The sequence below is a fragment of the Fundulus heteroclitus genome, chromosome 16 (assembly GCF_011125445.2).
Source record: "Fundulus heteroclitus isolate FHET01 chromosome 16, MU-UCD_Fhet_4.1, whole genome shotgun sequence".
Lineage (NCBI taxonomy): Eukaryota > Metazoa > Chordata > Actinopteri > Cyprinodontiformes > Fundulidae > Fundulus > Fundulus heteroclitus.
In genome coordinates, this window is record NC_046376.1 from 21,947,718 (window position 1) to 21,964,509 (window position 16,792).

The 16,792-nt window shown below is 39.4% G+C and overlaps 1 protein-coding gene across 1 annotated transcript; it reads left to right on the forward strand.

Annotated features, from left to right (window-relative positions):
* Positions 1-3,761: 3,761 nt before the first annotated feature.
* On the forward strand, positions 3,762-15,175 carry LOC105921353 (sterile alpha motif domain-containing protein 9-like). The gene is made up of 4 exons (XM_036148608.1): positions 3,762-3,883; positions 3,950-4,009; positions 4,719-4,782; positions 9,697-15,175. Exons 3-4 carry the CDS (start codon positions 4,779-4,781, stop codon positions 14,292-14,294), a joined length of 4,602 nt encoding a protein of 1,533 aa, XP_036004501.1. The 5' UTR covers positions 3,762-3,883; positions 3,950-4,009; positions 4,719-4,778; the 3' UTR covers positions 14,295-15,175.
* The last annotated feature ends 1,617 nt before the right edge of the window (positions 15,176-16,792 follow it).

Consider the following 16,792-nt stretch of genomic DNA (forward strand, 5'->3'; position numbering starts at 1 on the left):
AGCTCAATGGCTGATAACTTTATTTTACAATTTCATACTGATCATCTTTTAGGGTAGCTTTTCTCTGTTTTTAACCCTTCTTAAATAAACTATATATTATATGTAATTTCTGCCACAAGCTATGTAGGTAACATGGCAATACGCCAAGGAGCTCTGGTCCAATGAAGCTACAAAGATGAAACATTTTGCCTGAAATAAAAAAAAAAAGTATGTTTCTGGGGGAAATGTAACACTACACTCACCTGTCCACATTGTGATGGATTTGGCAGAATGCTGAGGGGAAGCGCTTCTTCTGCAGAGAGTGGGAAACCGCTCATAACTGAAGGATGGATGGGCTTCAGGATAGGTGAAATAGACTTAAAATGGTACCACAAGGTTTAGTGGTGGTTTTAACAATTAAAATGACAAAGCATTTTTAGAAATTCACAGAATCAGTGTATATAGTCTGAGCTTACGGGCACAAATCCTGCTCCTAATATGTTGATATTTATTGGTACTCTCATGGACCCAGTTGTGATAGAGACAGTCCTTGTAGCAAAAAATAACAAGACATCCATACAAGCAGAGGTTGAGGGTTGGAAACATTTAATAAAAAAAGTGTTTTTTCTTCTGTTAAATTATATAACTGCCTTTTTCTAGAAGAAATGACTGGAAATACAGGAAACCCTGTTGATTTGACAATGGGGCTTAGTTTCACATTCCTGTAGGATAATTTTCTTTTTGCCCGTTCCTGATTGTGCAGGCAAAATCAGCAAATGGTATTTGTGGATCGCTCATGCCCTCTGCTGCATAGGTCTGGTAGACCCTATTACAGTAAAAGTAATTTGCCTCTTGTGACTGAGTTTAAAAAATAAATAAATAAATACTGGATCCACTCCCCTGGAACTGTGACTTTGGTTGGCCACAAGTTAGACGGTTCCATGTTTAGTTTAGTTTTTTTGTTGTTTTTTTTTTTTTTTTGCTGGTGGTTGTCGCTGGTCCTGCTGCTTTTGGACAATATCTGACAATTTTCTCAATTTCTGTTTTTTGTCAAAGGGGCATCCAGTGGTTTAATGCTGGGTGGGTTAACAGTGGCAGATGGGATAGTTTTATAGTTTATCCAGCACGTGGATACGCTGTAAAAGGCAGTGCTGGTACCACTGAGACATCTGTTGGAGGAAAACAAAAAAGAAAATGGACTATTATTTTCTGTTTGAATATATATCCCCTGAGTGAACATAGGTGGAAAAGGTGATACAACTTACCTTTCTTTGGTTCTTTCTTTCTTTGTGCTGAGAGCAAATACACCAGCAGTGTCACCCTGAAACGTGTAATGAAGTTGATTCACAATAAGCATGTTGATATTATTAAATTATTTTGAATGTGTCCAAAGGTATAACAAAGCAAACAAAGTTTACCCTCAACTCCGCAGGTAGGTGGCTGTCACACAGGCAGAGGTTTGCTCTGAGGTGTGAGACTCTGGGATTTTCTGTGAGGTATACTTATTCCAGTCAAGGGGGACAGGTCAAGAAAATAAGATTTTAACTAAAGTTTAGGTAACTATTTAGCTATTTTATTAGTTAACTAACCCAAATCTTTTCAACCAATCCACCCCTTCTCAAAAAGTGTAATTAATGCTTAATACTAAGAAGACTAAGGGAACTCGCTTTTCTTTACTCCCAAAGATTAAACCTATACTTATATGATCAGAATTTTAGAAAAGTTGTAACTGGGTTGTAAAAAAAACTGTCGATTATGACGGTTTGGGATTACTTCCAGCTCTGTTTCACGCTGCCTGTCATTGAAAATGCTCCTTGGAGGAAACGGAAGAAACAGCGCCCCCAAAATTACGCTGGTGGCCATAAAGTGTATTACATGCGCAGTGATAAGAACTACCATTGAAAAATAATGGGAAAAGTTGCGACAGTTAAGCTTAATTATTTTTCGCCCGCCGCGCGGTGCTTTGTCTTGGTCAGTCGTACCGAATCCCTAAAAAAAAAGTTGAAGTTTGTATGTATTTGATAAATTGTGAAAAGTCATGGGTTATGAATCCTGGAAGGCTGTCTGTATATGCTTTATGTGCTGCTAGCTGCACAAAAACCTGGACCTGTACACCAGGCTGAATTTAAATTTAAGATATATTACCTACGTACAGTCAAAAAAAATCCAGTTATTATTCTGATTTGATCTGTTGTAACTCCAGGAATTTGTCTTCTCAGTTTTTGAACTGAGACAGACATTTCCAACCCTTGTATTCCCTCTTTGCCCCTTTCCTGCACCCCAGTAGGCTTACATCTTCTTTCAAGTTTTTTTTTTCTTACTGCAGAACTCTACCCGTTGTTCACTAAAGTCGTGTCTCCGTTATATTGTTTCCCCGCCCTTTCTCGAGAAGCGAAACTCAGGAAACTGCGGATGCAATGTTGCCAGATTGGGCGGCTCTCCGTCCAGCAACGCTTGTTTTGAACACGTTGAGCAAGGAAAATCAGCTTTTGGCCGTACGCTTGATTTTTTTTTTGGCCGCTTTTCATAACATTTTGTCGGTTTTTAGGTATGTCTAGAGAATCTGTAGTTCTCACTGTTTGGCGGAAATAAAAAAATTAATTTCTGTTGGATGTTGTTTCCTTGCGCTCATATCAGTTGTACAATTATTTTTAAATTCATTGAACCTGTCGAGCTTCAGATCATCAATCAGTTAAAGTCATTGTTACTGTGAAATTATAATTTTACAATGTCAATTGTGAATGGGGTTAAGAGTGTAAGCTACCCTGAGTCTCATTGGCCTGGAATCCTTTGACTTGGTGTGAGAGACACTACAGAAATCCAATCGCAACATCAAGATGTTTTATTTGGTCACTATAATGCCATCATTGGCATGGGCTGTTCTAGACAGGGGCCAACAGGGTCCAGTGGCTGTGTAGAACTGATCCTGGCTCCTGTTATGGCCCCTGTACTTAAGACATAATACAAAATCAATTTCTTATATGGTACAAAAACTGTAACAAAGTTGTCCCTCGAACCAATTAAATTTTTTACATTTACAGTTTTGCTGAAACAATGATTTAAAATCAAGAATTAATAAGAATCTTGATTTTCACCATGTGTCACCAAAGTGAAGATTTTGATGAGTTGATGACACACAGAGACACAACAAGGCATATATATATATATATATATATATATATATATATATATATATATATATATATATATATATAGGGCATTCGTTATGGTGACCATGTGTCACCAGATTTTGATGAGTTGATGATCTGTGTGTCAGACTGCATATGACACACAGAGACACAACAAGGTATATATATATATATATATATATATATATATATATATATATATATATATATATATATATATATATATATATATATATGCTGGATATTGGCTTCCCCTCGCAACCCCATGATGGATAAACTTGCATAGATAATGGAATATACATATATATATATATATATATATATATATATATATATATATATATATATATATATATATATATATATATATATTTCCGCCATGATTGGGAAAGATAATTTGATTATTTGGGTGCGGGGAAGCCTGTCTATGTAACCTTCTTTCTTTCTTTTAGTGAAAGTGGGTTCTTATTATGCTTTACTATGCGTGAATGCATATAATAATTTATGCTTTTAAAATGAGTTTGAAGAGAGGCTGCGATTTGGTCTAGCTTTTATTGAGGTGGGTTTTACGTTGCGTTTGGACTGGAAACTGTCAGATTTGGCAACCCTGTTCGGAGACGGCGCAGTGAGCGGCGAGCAGCTGCTGTTGACCGGAGCTGGCAGCGGACAGAAGAGAAGTCGGCTCTGCCCTGGCATGCCTAACACAGAGGGGAAAAGAACAAAAAATGGCTCATTTCTCTCGGTTTCCATCCAATGTAAGGACCGCATTTTTAAAATATTCCTCCACAATTAACATCTAATTATCCTCCATGTCTTTCTAGAAGCCTTAAACCATTTGACATTATTCCTCATGCGAAGCAGGACTTTCCAGACGCACTGACGTAAGTATTTCCAGATGTTTCGGATGTCTGAACACGTTTTGTGATTTGTCTGAACTTTTAAAATAGATCTGTGGCGTCTCTCCAGTTAGAGCCGCAGGGAGAACATGCAGAAAGACCCAGAGCAAGGGTAGCACTCTTGCTGCAAGGCAACAGCGCTACCCACTGCTCCACTGTGCACTATGTTCACAATAATCAGTGGGACAGGATCGTTCTTTATAGAGTAATGTTGTAAAAAATGACAGATTCCCTTACCAATAACATTCTGTTATAAACAATTGTGTCTATATGTGTCTGCTAGAAAACCGACAAGCTCAGTAGGCTAAATCCTCTTGATCAAATTTATTAGTTTAATTTACAATTGATTGCATGCTCAAGTTGCATGCATCACAGCAAAAATTAGTTGCTGCTAATAGGTGTTGAGTATCTGAGCCCCACTTAACTTGTCTTTTTTTTTCCACCCAGAAGTACATAAAGTTTGCTCTACAGAGTATTTGCTCCTTTACAGATTGCATCTGTCTGTTTGTTGTCCAACCAATGATTCGTATAATATTAGAGAATAGTACTGTGTAAATACAGATTCCAGTCTCCAAATTATGCTTTCGTATATTTTGGGGGCTGTTTTTGAATATCATTATCTATCTGCCTGTCTGTGTGTGTGTCAGTGTGTGTGCTGCTATAATATTGTATTTTTTTTTTTTTTTTTTTGCAGGGTCGAGGTAAGGAGAAATAAATGTCAAAACTGAGGAAGTAAAAAAGGAGAAACAGAATCATGGGTAAGTTTTATGTGCGCTCGATATACAGTTGAAATCAAATATTTGCATACACTGTTTAAAGAGACATATAACCATTTGTTCTAGGCCTGGGGCGATGAACCAAAAATATACCGACACCAAAATTTAGGACAATAACCAACAAAATTTTGCCCATGTCGGTATGTTTAAAGAATTAAAAGAAGAGTCATCTGCCTCGACCGACTGGGGGTTAGAGAAGACAGAGCAGAGACACAAGAAGAGATACAAAAAATCACAGAAGCACACATTGATCCAGTAATCTGTTCTACCTTAAATGGTAATAGCGGGTGATCTGTCTTCCCTGGATGATGTCACAGCTAACAGAACGCAGGACCAGGTGTACCTACTATGAAGAGAAACAAATGACAGAAAACAAAAAGTTAAAAGCTGAAATGATAACAAGCAACATATTGGAGAACAGTAGGAGAACTCAGCAGAGGGAGAGAAGTAGACCATGATGTCCTCCAGTAGCCTAAGCCTATAGTGCATTAATACAGAAATAGCTCAGGGTCACATAAGCCACTATAACTATAAGCTTTGACAATAAGGTAGGTTTTAAGCCTAGTCTTAAAAGTAGACAGGGTGTCTACCTCGTAGACCAAAACTGGGAGTTGGTTCCATAGGAGAGGAGCCTGATAGCTAAAGGATCTGCCTCCCATTCTACTTTTAGAGACTCTAGGAACCACCAGTAGACCTGCAGTCTGAGAGCGAAGTGCTCTGTTAGGAACATACGGGGTAATCAGAGCTCTGATATATGATGGAGCTTGATTATTAGGGACTTTATACGTTAGAAGAAGAATTTTAAATTATATTCTTGATTTAACAGGAAGCCAATGAAGGGAAGCTAAAATTGGAGACATATGATCCCTCTTGTTGATTTTCATCAGAACTCTTGCCGCAGCATTTTGAATCAGCTGAAGACTTCGAACTGCATTTTGTGGACTTCCTGATAGTAAAGAATTACAATAGTCCAGCCTTGAAGTAACAAATGCATGGACTAGTTTTTCAGCATCACTCCTGGACAGAATGCTTCTAATTTTGGCGATATTTCGGAGGTGAAAACATGAAAATTTTGGAAACCTGTTTAATATGGGATTTAAATGACATGTCTTGGTCGAAAACAGAGTAAAAAAGATTTTTTACTGTATTACCAGAGGCCAATTTAATGCCATCCAGATTAAGTGATTGATTAAGAAGTTTATTTATTGAGGACTCTGGTCCAAAGATTACAACTTCTGTCTTGTCAGAATTTAAAAGCAGGAAATTTAAAGTCATCCAGCTTTTGATGTCATCAAGACATGCCTGTAGTCAAAGTAATTGATTGGATTAATCAGGATTTATGGATAAATATAGCTGAGTGTCGTCAGCATAACAGTCTCAACTAGTGGGTGATGGTGATGTTGGTGGCAGTGGTGGCGGGAGAGCTGCTCGAGGAGGAAAAAGAGCAGATGTCAAGTATGTTGCGGCTACGTCTGGACTCTGGTCTGGTCGCACGATGGACCCGTTCATTAGTCTGACTGTACATTACATCAACAACGAATGGAAATTTTGCTCCAGAGGACTTGAGATGTCATATTTTTCAGCCGTTAGTGTTATCGCCCCTTTTTCATTGTGGAGGTGTACTGCTCAATATATCATGATATTGATTTTAGGCCATAACGCCGAGCTCTAATTTGTTCTCAGTTAAAGGTATACTATGCAACCGGGGTTGATTTTCCAGCGAGGCTCCCCCCAGAGGGCGAAAGTAAAAGTGCACTGTCGTAAAGATGCTCAGCTGTTCTCCTGGTTTCTCCGTCAAGCCAGGCGCGGTTGTTTTGAGCTTAGCAGACAGGCGAACGCACAAAAAAAAAAAAAAAAAAAACGTCAGTACAAACAATGACTAACACAGTGAAAGTATGAACATGCACACAGAGAGAGAGAGAAACCATTCCAATGTTATTTACAATCGCATCAGCAGAATCGCGAGGTCCACGTCAGCCTTGCAGCCTTCTTTTTCTTTTAGCTCTTGCCATTCGGAAATAGCTTGCCCGATGTTCACCCGTGTACAACTCCCCTTCTGTCCAGAGCCCTTTTCCTCTTTCTTGCCTGCTCCGGCATGGGCTTTCGCTGTTTTCTCGCTGGTTCCACCATGATAGCTGCACAAATATTGGCACTACGCTAGCAACGAGCATGCCTTTCACTGGGGGCGTGTAGCAGTTCTCACCGTAAAGCAAGACTGACTCTCGCGATGCACTAGACTTCTGAGCCTGTGGGTGCAAGCCGAGGGCACCTGCAATGCGGTACCACGCACGTGACGTCACCGTCTCAAGAGCAACGCCCCTTTTGCCGCTTAGGTAGGGCATACAGGAGAGAACGCACGGATAACCCAGCTATTACAAGCGCAACAGAACCAGCGATATGACCGACTTTGCAGCCGTTAAACTTTCCTAAGACGATGTCCCAGGCACACGGTTTACTGGTCGCACTGTCGAAGAACACACCAACCTTCAGCTAAAACAATGGCTTGAGGTTCGAGGGCTTAAAAAGACTGGAAAACTGGCCAAGTTGATGAACGGTAAGCTTTGTTTTTTTTTCCTGCGCGGCGGTCATGGCAGCATCGGCCGTTTTTTTTTTTTTTGTTGTTGTTTGCAATCACCGTCCAGGAATGGGTATATGTTTAATGTTTGTCTCATTTGAAATGTTTTTGAGTAAGCTATCCTGGTAGCAGGCTATCATGTTAGCGCCTGCTACCATGATAGCCTATATGCTGTCATGGTAGCAGGCGCTTCATTATTAACATGTCGGCCACCAAAATACTCTTACCTTGACTTGATGTCGCTGGAATTGGGTCAGGATGTTCTTCGGTTGTGCCCTTTCCTCCGACAAAATGCTTGCTACATATGTACTTGAATTTGGTAACTTTTTCCGGGTTGAACTGTTGTGTAGGCCGAGCGCACACATTTCTCCTTGGCAGTCTTGAAGAAAACATCCTTCATATGCGGCCGATCAGCGTAACTCGAGTCGCTGTTGCACGTTCCATAGCAACAATGTTTAAAAACCATGGTCTTAGATTTGGAAAAAGCAGTCGTTTACCGAGTAAAACCTAGGCTAACGCACGTCTCTTTTACAGCGAAACAGCGGCGGGTTTCCGGAGTTCCACTGCGTACCACGTGATGTGACGTCATTGTGACGTTGTGTTTCTAAAAATAGCTCGCGCGCGGTACCCCATTGCAAGTACGGTATTTCCCCCACAGACCACCAGGGCGGCCGAGAAAACCTTTGTTCGACCTGAAATGACTCATTTAATCATCAAAAACGGTATGGAACACATTAATTAACTGAAAAATGTTGCATAGTATGCCTTTAACATATTACATTAAATTAAATTAAATTCGACTAACTCTCTTTTCAAGTCAGTTAGTATTAAATGTTGAAATTTTGGCCTCTTCTTCCTTACAAAACTTGGGTTTGTCGGCTGTTTTGCTTACACAACCAGCCGACCACACCCAGTTTTAGTGCTGCACACAAATTCTTCTATGGGACTTTGAACAGGGCATTGTGATGGCCACAGCAAAACTTTGACTTTGTTGTCTTAAGCTGTTTTGAAACTAGTTTGGTGGAATGATTAGGTTCATTGTTTATTTGGAAGACCTATTTTTAGCTTTAACTTTATCTTAGGATATTCATTGAGTATTTACACAACATTATCTTCCCTCATGATTCTATTTTGAGAAGTGGATCGGTATCTCTCGAAGCGAAACACCCATAAAACATTGTGTTGCATCCCCCGTCACTGTTGGGATGGTATTCTCATTACTGTGGGCCTCTTCCTTTCTTCAAAACATAACAATGGTCACTGTGGCCAAACTCTACAATTTTTGTTACACCAGACTACAGGACATCTCTCCAGAAATTGAGGTCTGTCTCCCTGGGTGCGCTGTAATCTGGCTTTTTAGATTGTTTTTGAGTAATGGCTTCCTCTTCTATGAAGGGCCTTTCAGCCCTTAAAGGACTCTTTTTCTGTACATTATAGCACGCTTACCAATGTTTGCCAGCATCTAAGCACATTTCGCACCAAAATGCTTTCATCTCAGTGACACACAACCCATCTCTGTCCTGAATGGTATGGTTTTTACTTGCAGTTTAGTTTTTCCCTCCACTGTCGCTGCATGCATGCTCTGTATGAGGTTATTTCTGTAAAGTCAACGACACAATGCAAGCGAGTGGCCAGTGTTGCTACATGCTCATCCTGGAGGAGTGAATGCTGCAAGTCAATGACTCCATGCAATCTGCTGGGTCTCTTTTGACAGAATTTTTTTTTTATTCGCTTAGATAAAAAAACAAAAAAACTTTTTAACAAATCTGTCCATATGATTCAATACAATTGACTTTGTAAAGAGCCTTGAGATGATGTTTTGTGAATTGGTGCTATGTGAATAAAGTCAATTGAATTGCATATAATTGTTTGAATAGAGGAGCGTCTCACCTTAAGAAATCTGTACATTTTCCCCAAGTATGAGCCAGATTCGTAGAGGTCCACACTTCTCTTCTAGGTATCTTGCCTGATTTCTTTCAAAATCTATGATGTCTCATGAGGAAACGTGTTTGAGGTGCATTAAACATCTACAGGTGTACCTCCCATTAACTGAAATGTTGTGACTTAACCTATCAGAGGCTTTCTAGGCCTTGACATCATCAATAGGGCTTTCCTAAAGTGTTTAACGGTTTAGTAATCTTAGGCAAACTTCTCAATTTAAAGACGGTAAATTAAAATCTCTCAAAAAGAATCTAGTGACATACAAACTTGGATTTTTCTACATAATGTTTCTGAAAGTAAATCTGTTACCCAAAAATTAATGTTGTTCTTTAGATTTCAATAAAAAAACAAAACCTTTTTTTGTCTCTGCTTTTTATCAGAACACCTTGGGAAGTCTCCTATAAACTGGACTGAGTCTGACGTAAGCGCCTGGCTAAGCTCTATTGGAGTGAAGGAGCAGTACATAAAGAAGCTCCATGAAGAGGAAGTAAATGGACAAACCCTGCTAACTCTTACAGAGGACTTTTTAAAAACAGCGATTTGCATGAAATCGGGACCTGCTCATTTGATTATTCAAAAAAGAGATGCACTGCTTAACTCTCAGAGGAACAAACAGCCCACTAGTGGCAAAAGCTCTGAGGTGGAGCAAAAGAAATCAGTTGAACGTCCACATACACAGGAACATTCTGAAGTTCCTCTGAGAGACAAGGACAATTCTACAGAGAGACAAACTGGTCCTAAAGAATGCGTGTTGCCTTCGAAGGAGGACTGCAAACCAAGACCGTTTGATGATGAAGGGCATGACTTTCTCTACGTAAAGCACAGAGTGCTCCAACCTGAATCCGGGGCTTTCAATTTGATATCTCCTTGCCATGAATACAAGTCTTTTGCTGTAGCTGCTACACTGGACCGCACAAGACTCCAAGCAAAGTTTGCCAGGGAGGTGTTTAAATTCGCAACCGGCTGCATGAACATCAGATCAAACGGCACAATACACTTTGGTGTGATGGACAGCAAGGAGAATGAAGGATACGTGCATGGTGAGATAATTGGGATCCCCGTGAAAGAAAGGGACATTTATGTAGATGCTTTGGACCTCAGTGAAAAAAGCTTCCGCTCTGACAAGGAGCAGGTACTCCAGTGTGTGCGGCCGCCAAGGTTCATTGAAGTTATGGATCGTGAAAGTACAGAAAAGAGGTATGTGGTGGAGGTGGACATTGTGCCTTTATTAAGTATTGTGAAGAATAAGGTGTATGCAGTGCGGCTGCCAAATTTCAAAGAGGCGACTAACAAACTGGAGTTTGAGAAGGAAGTGATTCTACGAAGAGTTGGCTCAAAGACTGAACCGGTGACTGACAAAGACTTGGGTGATTTTTACCATAGAGTCAAAGATCGTGATGCTCAAAGAGACGAAGCAGAGAAGCAACAGTTTCTTTTTGCTCCAGAGATCTGCCAGGATCTTGGACGGAAGCTCACAATGCTCCTGACCAGTGGAAAGAAATTTATCGCAAAGGACAAATGGTTCATACTAGTGACAAACAAGTTCAAATCTGTCGACCTCAGTAATATCGACTGGCTGCTCAACATGAATATATTCTGCGTGTTTGACTTTGACCCAGATTCAAAGGTATCAGGTCTGTGCTCCAGGTACCTTGAGCACCATGCTGCAAACATGCATTTCCTGCAGAGCTACAGGATGCCTGATGGTATGAGCATTAAGGAGTTCACAAACCACCTGCATCTGTTCGAGCAGACCAGCTGGATCTTTTGCAATGGCCGCTCTGATTTCAAAGGCAATGAAACGGCATGCGACGAAATGACCTGGATCAAGACGAAAATGACTTTCCTGCGAGAGTCTGTGTCTCTGATTTGCAAACAAATCCTCCCAAAAGGGACATTTCAAGTTATCTTTCTGCTAACCTCTCCTGTAGAAAAGCCACTCCTGCATACTTTTTATGAGTTTTTCACAGACATGGAAGGTCATGAGGACATAATCTGCATCTGTGAATCTGAGGAAAACTACCTCAAGTGGCAAAGCTTTGCAGAGAGTTCCTGTCGAAAAGACGCCGTTAACAATTCGAGCATTGTTGGTATGAAGATGAGTCACATTAATGCCACCCTGCAGCACGTACAACCCGTCAAAGCACATGTCAAGAAACACCTACCCGTTTTTGTGAAGGGGACATGTTTTCTTGAAACACAGATAGAGGAGCAAATGTATTCTCTGGAAATCCTCACCGTCAACCATTGTGAGGAAAGCACCAAAGAATTCATCAAAGAGGAGAAGGAAAACATTGAACGGCAGTTTTACCGAGGTGGGCGTGTCACCTGGCTCAATTTCTGGCTCGCTGAGCGCAAATATGTCAATGAGGTAATTGAAAGAGATGCATACGATGAGACGTCCAAACTTCTCAATAACGCTTTGAAATGCAATATTGATCAGACTCCGGTAAACTGTATAAATATTTACCATCACCCAGGAAGTGGTGGCAGCACTGTTGCTAGACAGGTGTTGTGGCACAACAGGAAGGATCTGAGATGTGCAGTTGTAAAGCCTTACCCAACCTCAGTTGTTGCTCAGCATGCTGTAGAGCTAAGAGAATATGAAGAAAAAGATCATCAGAAGTGCCTCCCTGTGCTGCTCCTTCTCGAAGACACAGACAAGGAATATCTAGATGATCTGAGGAATGAACTGGAAGTTGCCATAAACATCAAACGAATCCAATATGGAACCCTATGTTTCATTTTGTTGAGCTGCAGACGTTCCCACAATCCAGAGAGGCGATGCAAAGAGTCTCCGCTACAGAACGTGTCTGTAACCCACAAACTGTCCGATCAGGAGAAGAGAAAGTTTGCGGGAAAACTGGAAGCTCTCAAGGAACGCTATGCGCCTGAGTTTATTCTGACGTTTGTTTTGATGAGTGAAGGATTCTCCCAAGGCTACATACAAGACTTTGTGAAACATTTACTCCAAGATATTGACCAAAAATCGGTCGTGACCCGCCTCATTCATTACGTGGCCTTGCTGAACACGTATGTTCAGAACTCGTTTATCTCTCAGTCTCATTGTGAAGCTTTGCTCTCCTTGACCGTTCACTTGGAGAGATTCCACCAGCATGCGTTTGAGAGTTTACTTAGTGATCAGGCTAAGCTGGTCTTCTTGCACCTCAGAGATGACAAAACACATATTGAATCAATCAGAATCATCCACCCCCTTGTTGCAAAAGAAATCCTGCAACAACTCCTGGGGGATAAACAGACCCAAAGCAGGTTGGCAATGGATTTGCTATGCGAGGAAGTGCTTTTTGAGCACCGATTTGGAAGGGAAGAGTATCAGACATTTTTGAGACAGCTCTTCCTAAGGCGCTCCAGAATAAGTAAAGGTGATGAATATGATAGTTTCTTCTCTCCTCTCATTGAACATGTGTGTGACAATGAGAAAAACCCCAACGAAGCAATTGAGTTGCTAAAGGAAGCATTTGAGCGTTTCCATCAAGATCCATTCTTTGCACAACAGCTTGCTCGTCTTCATTACACCTTCGAGAGATTTGAAGAGGCAAAGCACTGGGCGGAGACAGCAGCTAAGCAGCAGCCCAATAACTCGTACATACTAGACACAAAAGGGCAGGTGTACAGGAAATGGTTCCAAGCAAAATGCAAAGCAATAGAAAATGAGGGCAAACCAAAGACGGCCCAAAATACAGTGGATGCGGTGGAGACTGCTCTGAAAGCTCTTGAGTGCTTTCAAGAATGTGAGAGGGCAGCCGATGCAGATATGGAAGATGTTAACAGCTCTGGGTTTTTCTCTGAGGTCGAGGTCGGATGCAGCCTGCTCAAACTGATTTCCTCCCTCCCAGTGTTTGCAAACCAAACCAACGGCCATGCTGAATTTATGAAGTACCTGCTAACGGACTACATTCCGGAGGAACTTGACCGTGTCTGGGAACCGTTTCATAGCCGTTTGAAGAAACTTCACAAGACAATGCAAGATGCCCTGGAATGGATTTCAGAGGACCTCAGCTACTTCCAGACAGACATTGGAGATGAAGATGAGACCCATGAAAGAGCTGAAGAAAAAATAAGCCATCCACTCACATGGTTGGCAAAGAAATCTGCTGAGTATGGGAAGTATTTTAGTGAAGCAGATTCTGCTGTGCTTCTGCAACAGTGCCAGACGATCGAAAGTAAATTTACTCCTTTCCAAAAACGCATGATAATCTATCATCTCGGTGGAGGGAACATAATATCCATCCTTTCCAAACTAACTGACCAAAAGGATGCAGCACGTCGTTTGGAGCGTATCCTTACTCTCTACCCCAGCAACCCATTGAAGGCCAAATTTACTCAAAGGGATATCGTCAATTACTTAGCAGCGCACATTTCCCTGAACTGCCTGTCTCCTCAACCACAAAAGGCAGATCCTCTGAAAGAGCTTCAGGCTCTTTGTCGCCAGTTTCCATCGGATAAAAAGAAATGTTTGCCAAGTGCCCTGTTCTTACTTACCATACTGTTCTGGCCTGAAGATCATGATACAGAACAGGAGAGGGAAAGCAAATTTGAAATTGTGCACTCGGCCGTCGAGCACCTTGAAAAAGACTACTGGGCCAAGATGAAAGACATTCCCCAGCGGAAGAGAAGGATCTACACCCATTTTTTCCTGGGAAATGGGAATGGGCTGGATAAATTTGTTCACAAGAGAAAGTTTGATAAAATCACAAAGGGATTCTCAGTCTCTGAGAAGCGCCTGAAGTGGTTGAGCGGCGAGGCATGGAAAAGTCCTGAGATTGACACCATGCTAAAACGTGTATCTGGGTGGACGGAGGATAGGGTGGTGTACCTTGAGGGTCCCAAGAAAAGGAAGTTCAATATCCTGCCTCTCTTTGTGCCCTCAGTGCCTCATGGTAATGAAAATATCACCTTCTACCTGGGATTTACCTTTAGAGGTCCTGTTGCATGCAACATTCTTGTCAAAAAATAGTCTGACACACATTATTTTAGGAAATACTAATCCCGCAAAACAAGCTGATGCACAAGTTACCATGTCATTAATTGAGTATTGCATTGTTTTGTAACTGGTGAGATTGGTTAAATATGCAAATTTTGTTTTTTCTATTTCTTTCTTTCTTTAAGATGGACTGCATTTCTTAAAAAAGTAGTTTTTGCTATTTTGTCAATTTAACGTACCAAATGAATGAAGCAAATGTTTTTAAAAGGCCTATATGTAATATATGTTTATGTGTGTTAAAAACTTTCTTCTTAACTAAAATTGTCATTATGAGTCCATGAGTTTATTAACTTCAGCACAGATCAATAATTATTTCACACTTGAACCAGTGTTTGTAGAATAGACTGACTTATCAATCATGAAGATGTTAGGAAAACACAACCCCCTTTATTGTAATCCTAAACACATGCAGTAAAGTGTGAAAACATTTTTAATATTCTCAATGAAATTCTTAGTGGTTTTTAGTAATGTTTAGATGTGACTTAAGTATTTTTTTTACCTTTACCAGTATGCAGTACTAACTAAAATGGTTGCTGAAAAATGAGCTTTTGCAATTTGTTGCAGTGCACAGAAACTCCGTATCTAAGCTTTCACTGAGAACTGTGTTCTTTGATGCCTCTTTAAAATCTCCCTCCTGGAGCTTTTAGATTTAGTCCCAGTTTCTATCCTGCAATCACTGCTCTTTGATGTGTTTTGTCTTGTCTAAATGCCTGTCAATATACTGTATATCAATTCCTTTAAGAATGAATAATCTTACTTGACTATGGTAATTTAATATTTTGTCCTAATGTTCAAATGTTTACTGTTGATTGATGTGTTCAACTTGTATTAAATTAAATGAAACATTTCTGAAACTTTGAATGGGAAACCAGCTTTTGTCAAACAGTTTTATCCACAAGGACAGAGCAGCCCTAGCCATTTTGGTACCCCAGGCAAAATTATTGTGTGCCCACATGTGGCATTCTACGACAGCACATGTTGGGAAATACAGCTCCATGGTATTGCAACAAAACACCAAAAAACAGTATTAATAAATGTGGCACAATTCAGTTTCAGCCCAGCTTCACATGATTTCACACTTAGACAAACACAAAGGCAATAACAATAAATACTCTAAAACACATGCACACACACACACACACACACACACACACACACACACACACACACACACACACACACACACACATATATATATATATATATATATATAAAATGGATTCATATATATGGATGGATGAATAAATATTAATAAGCCAACATTGATGATCGATATTCAGTTTAATGAATTTAAGGCAAAAAAAACACAAACTTAATCTGGTTAACACGGTGGACAGAAGGAAAAAGTGGGGCAGGCAAACACAAATCTTTGGTATTTTCTTTTTCAATCAATTACTTAATGTTGTATGTCCAGTCTGTAAAGTGAGTGCCCACTGAGTTATCCAAATTAGGTTAACACAGTGGGCCCTAACACTGTGGACATTTTAGAATAAAAACAGCATTAAGCTTTGTTAGCTTTTACGCTAACAAGATTTTAGATAACTGATAAAAAATGTATATCCTAAACCATAAACAATTTAAATTAATTGTTTTCTATAATTTTCTTTATAAGACATGGTAAACACAGTTATTAGTTAGTTACATTTAGTCTTATGATTGAACAAACTAAATCTTCTTCATAAAAACAGCAAGATCCAATATGAGAAACGTTAACACAGCTGAAGCACACTCTGGTGTGACATATCAGAAGCCGGACTCATGTAGGATTGGGTGGAGCTTTCTTAAAGGGATCTTTACTTAAGATAACACAGTGGACAGTAAAGCCAGGGACAAACAGTACATGGTAATAAAAAATAAATAAAAAAAGTCAAGAAATATATACAGTATTTATAATGCCTCATCCAGCTTGATAAAACAAAATTTGGAGGAAATAACACAATTTATTTAGCAATTTTCTTAAAATGAAATTGGAAACTGCAAATAAAATTATTTGTAAAAATTATAATTTATCTTCATATATAAGAAAATACAGTTAGATTTAGGCTGGGGACACAATGGGCACTGCATTAAAGGAATTACCCATAGACATCATATACGTCTATAATATAATAATATATATATATATATATATATATATATATATATATATATATATATATATATATATATATATATATATAATATAACAATAATATAACGTATATAATGTCTATGGAATTACCCATATATATATATATATCTATAGATCTATAGCTATATAGCTATAGATATATAGAACACTGGAGATAGGCACCAGCAACCCTGGCGACTCCATGAGGGATAAGCGAGTCAAAAAAAAAAAAAAAAAAAAAAAAAAATATATATATATATATATATATATATATATATATATATATGTGTATATATATATATGTGTATATATGTATATATATATATATATATGTATGTATGTATATATATATATATATATA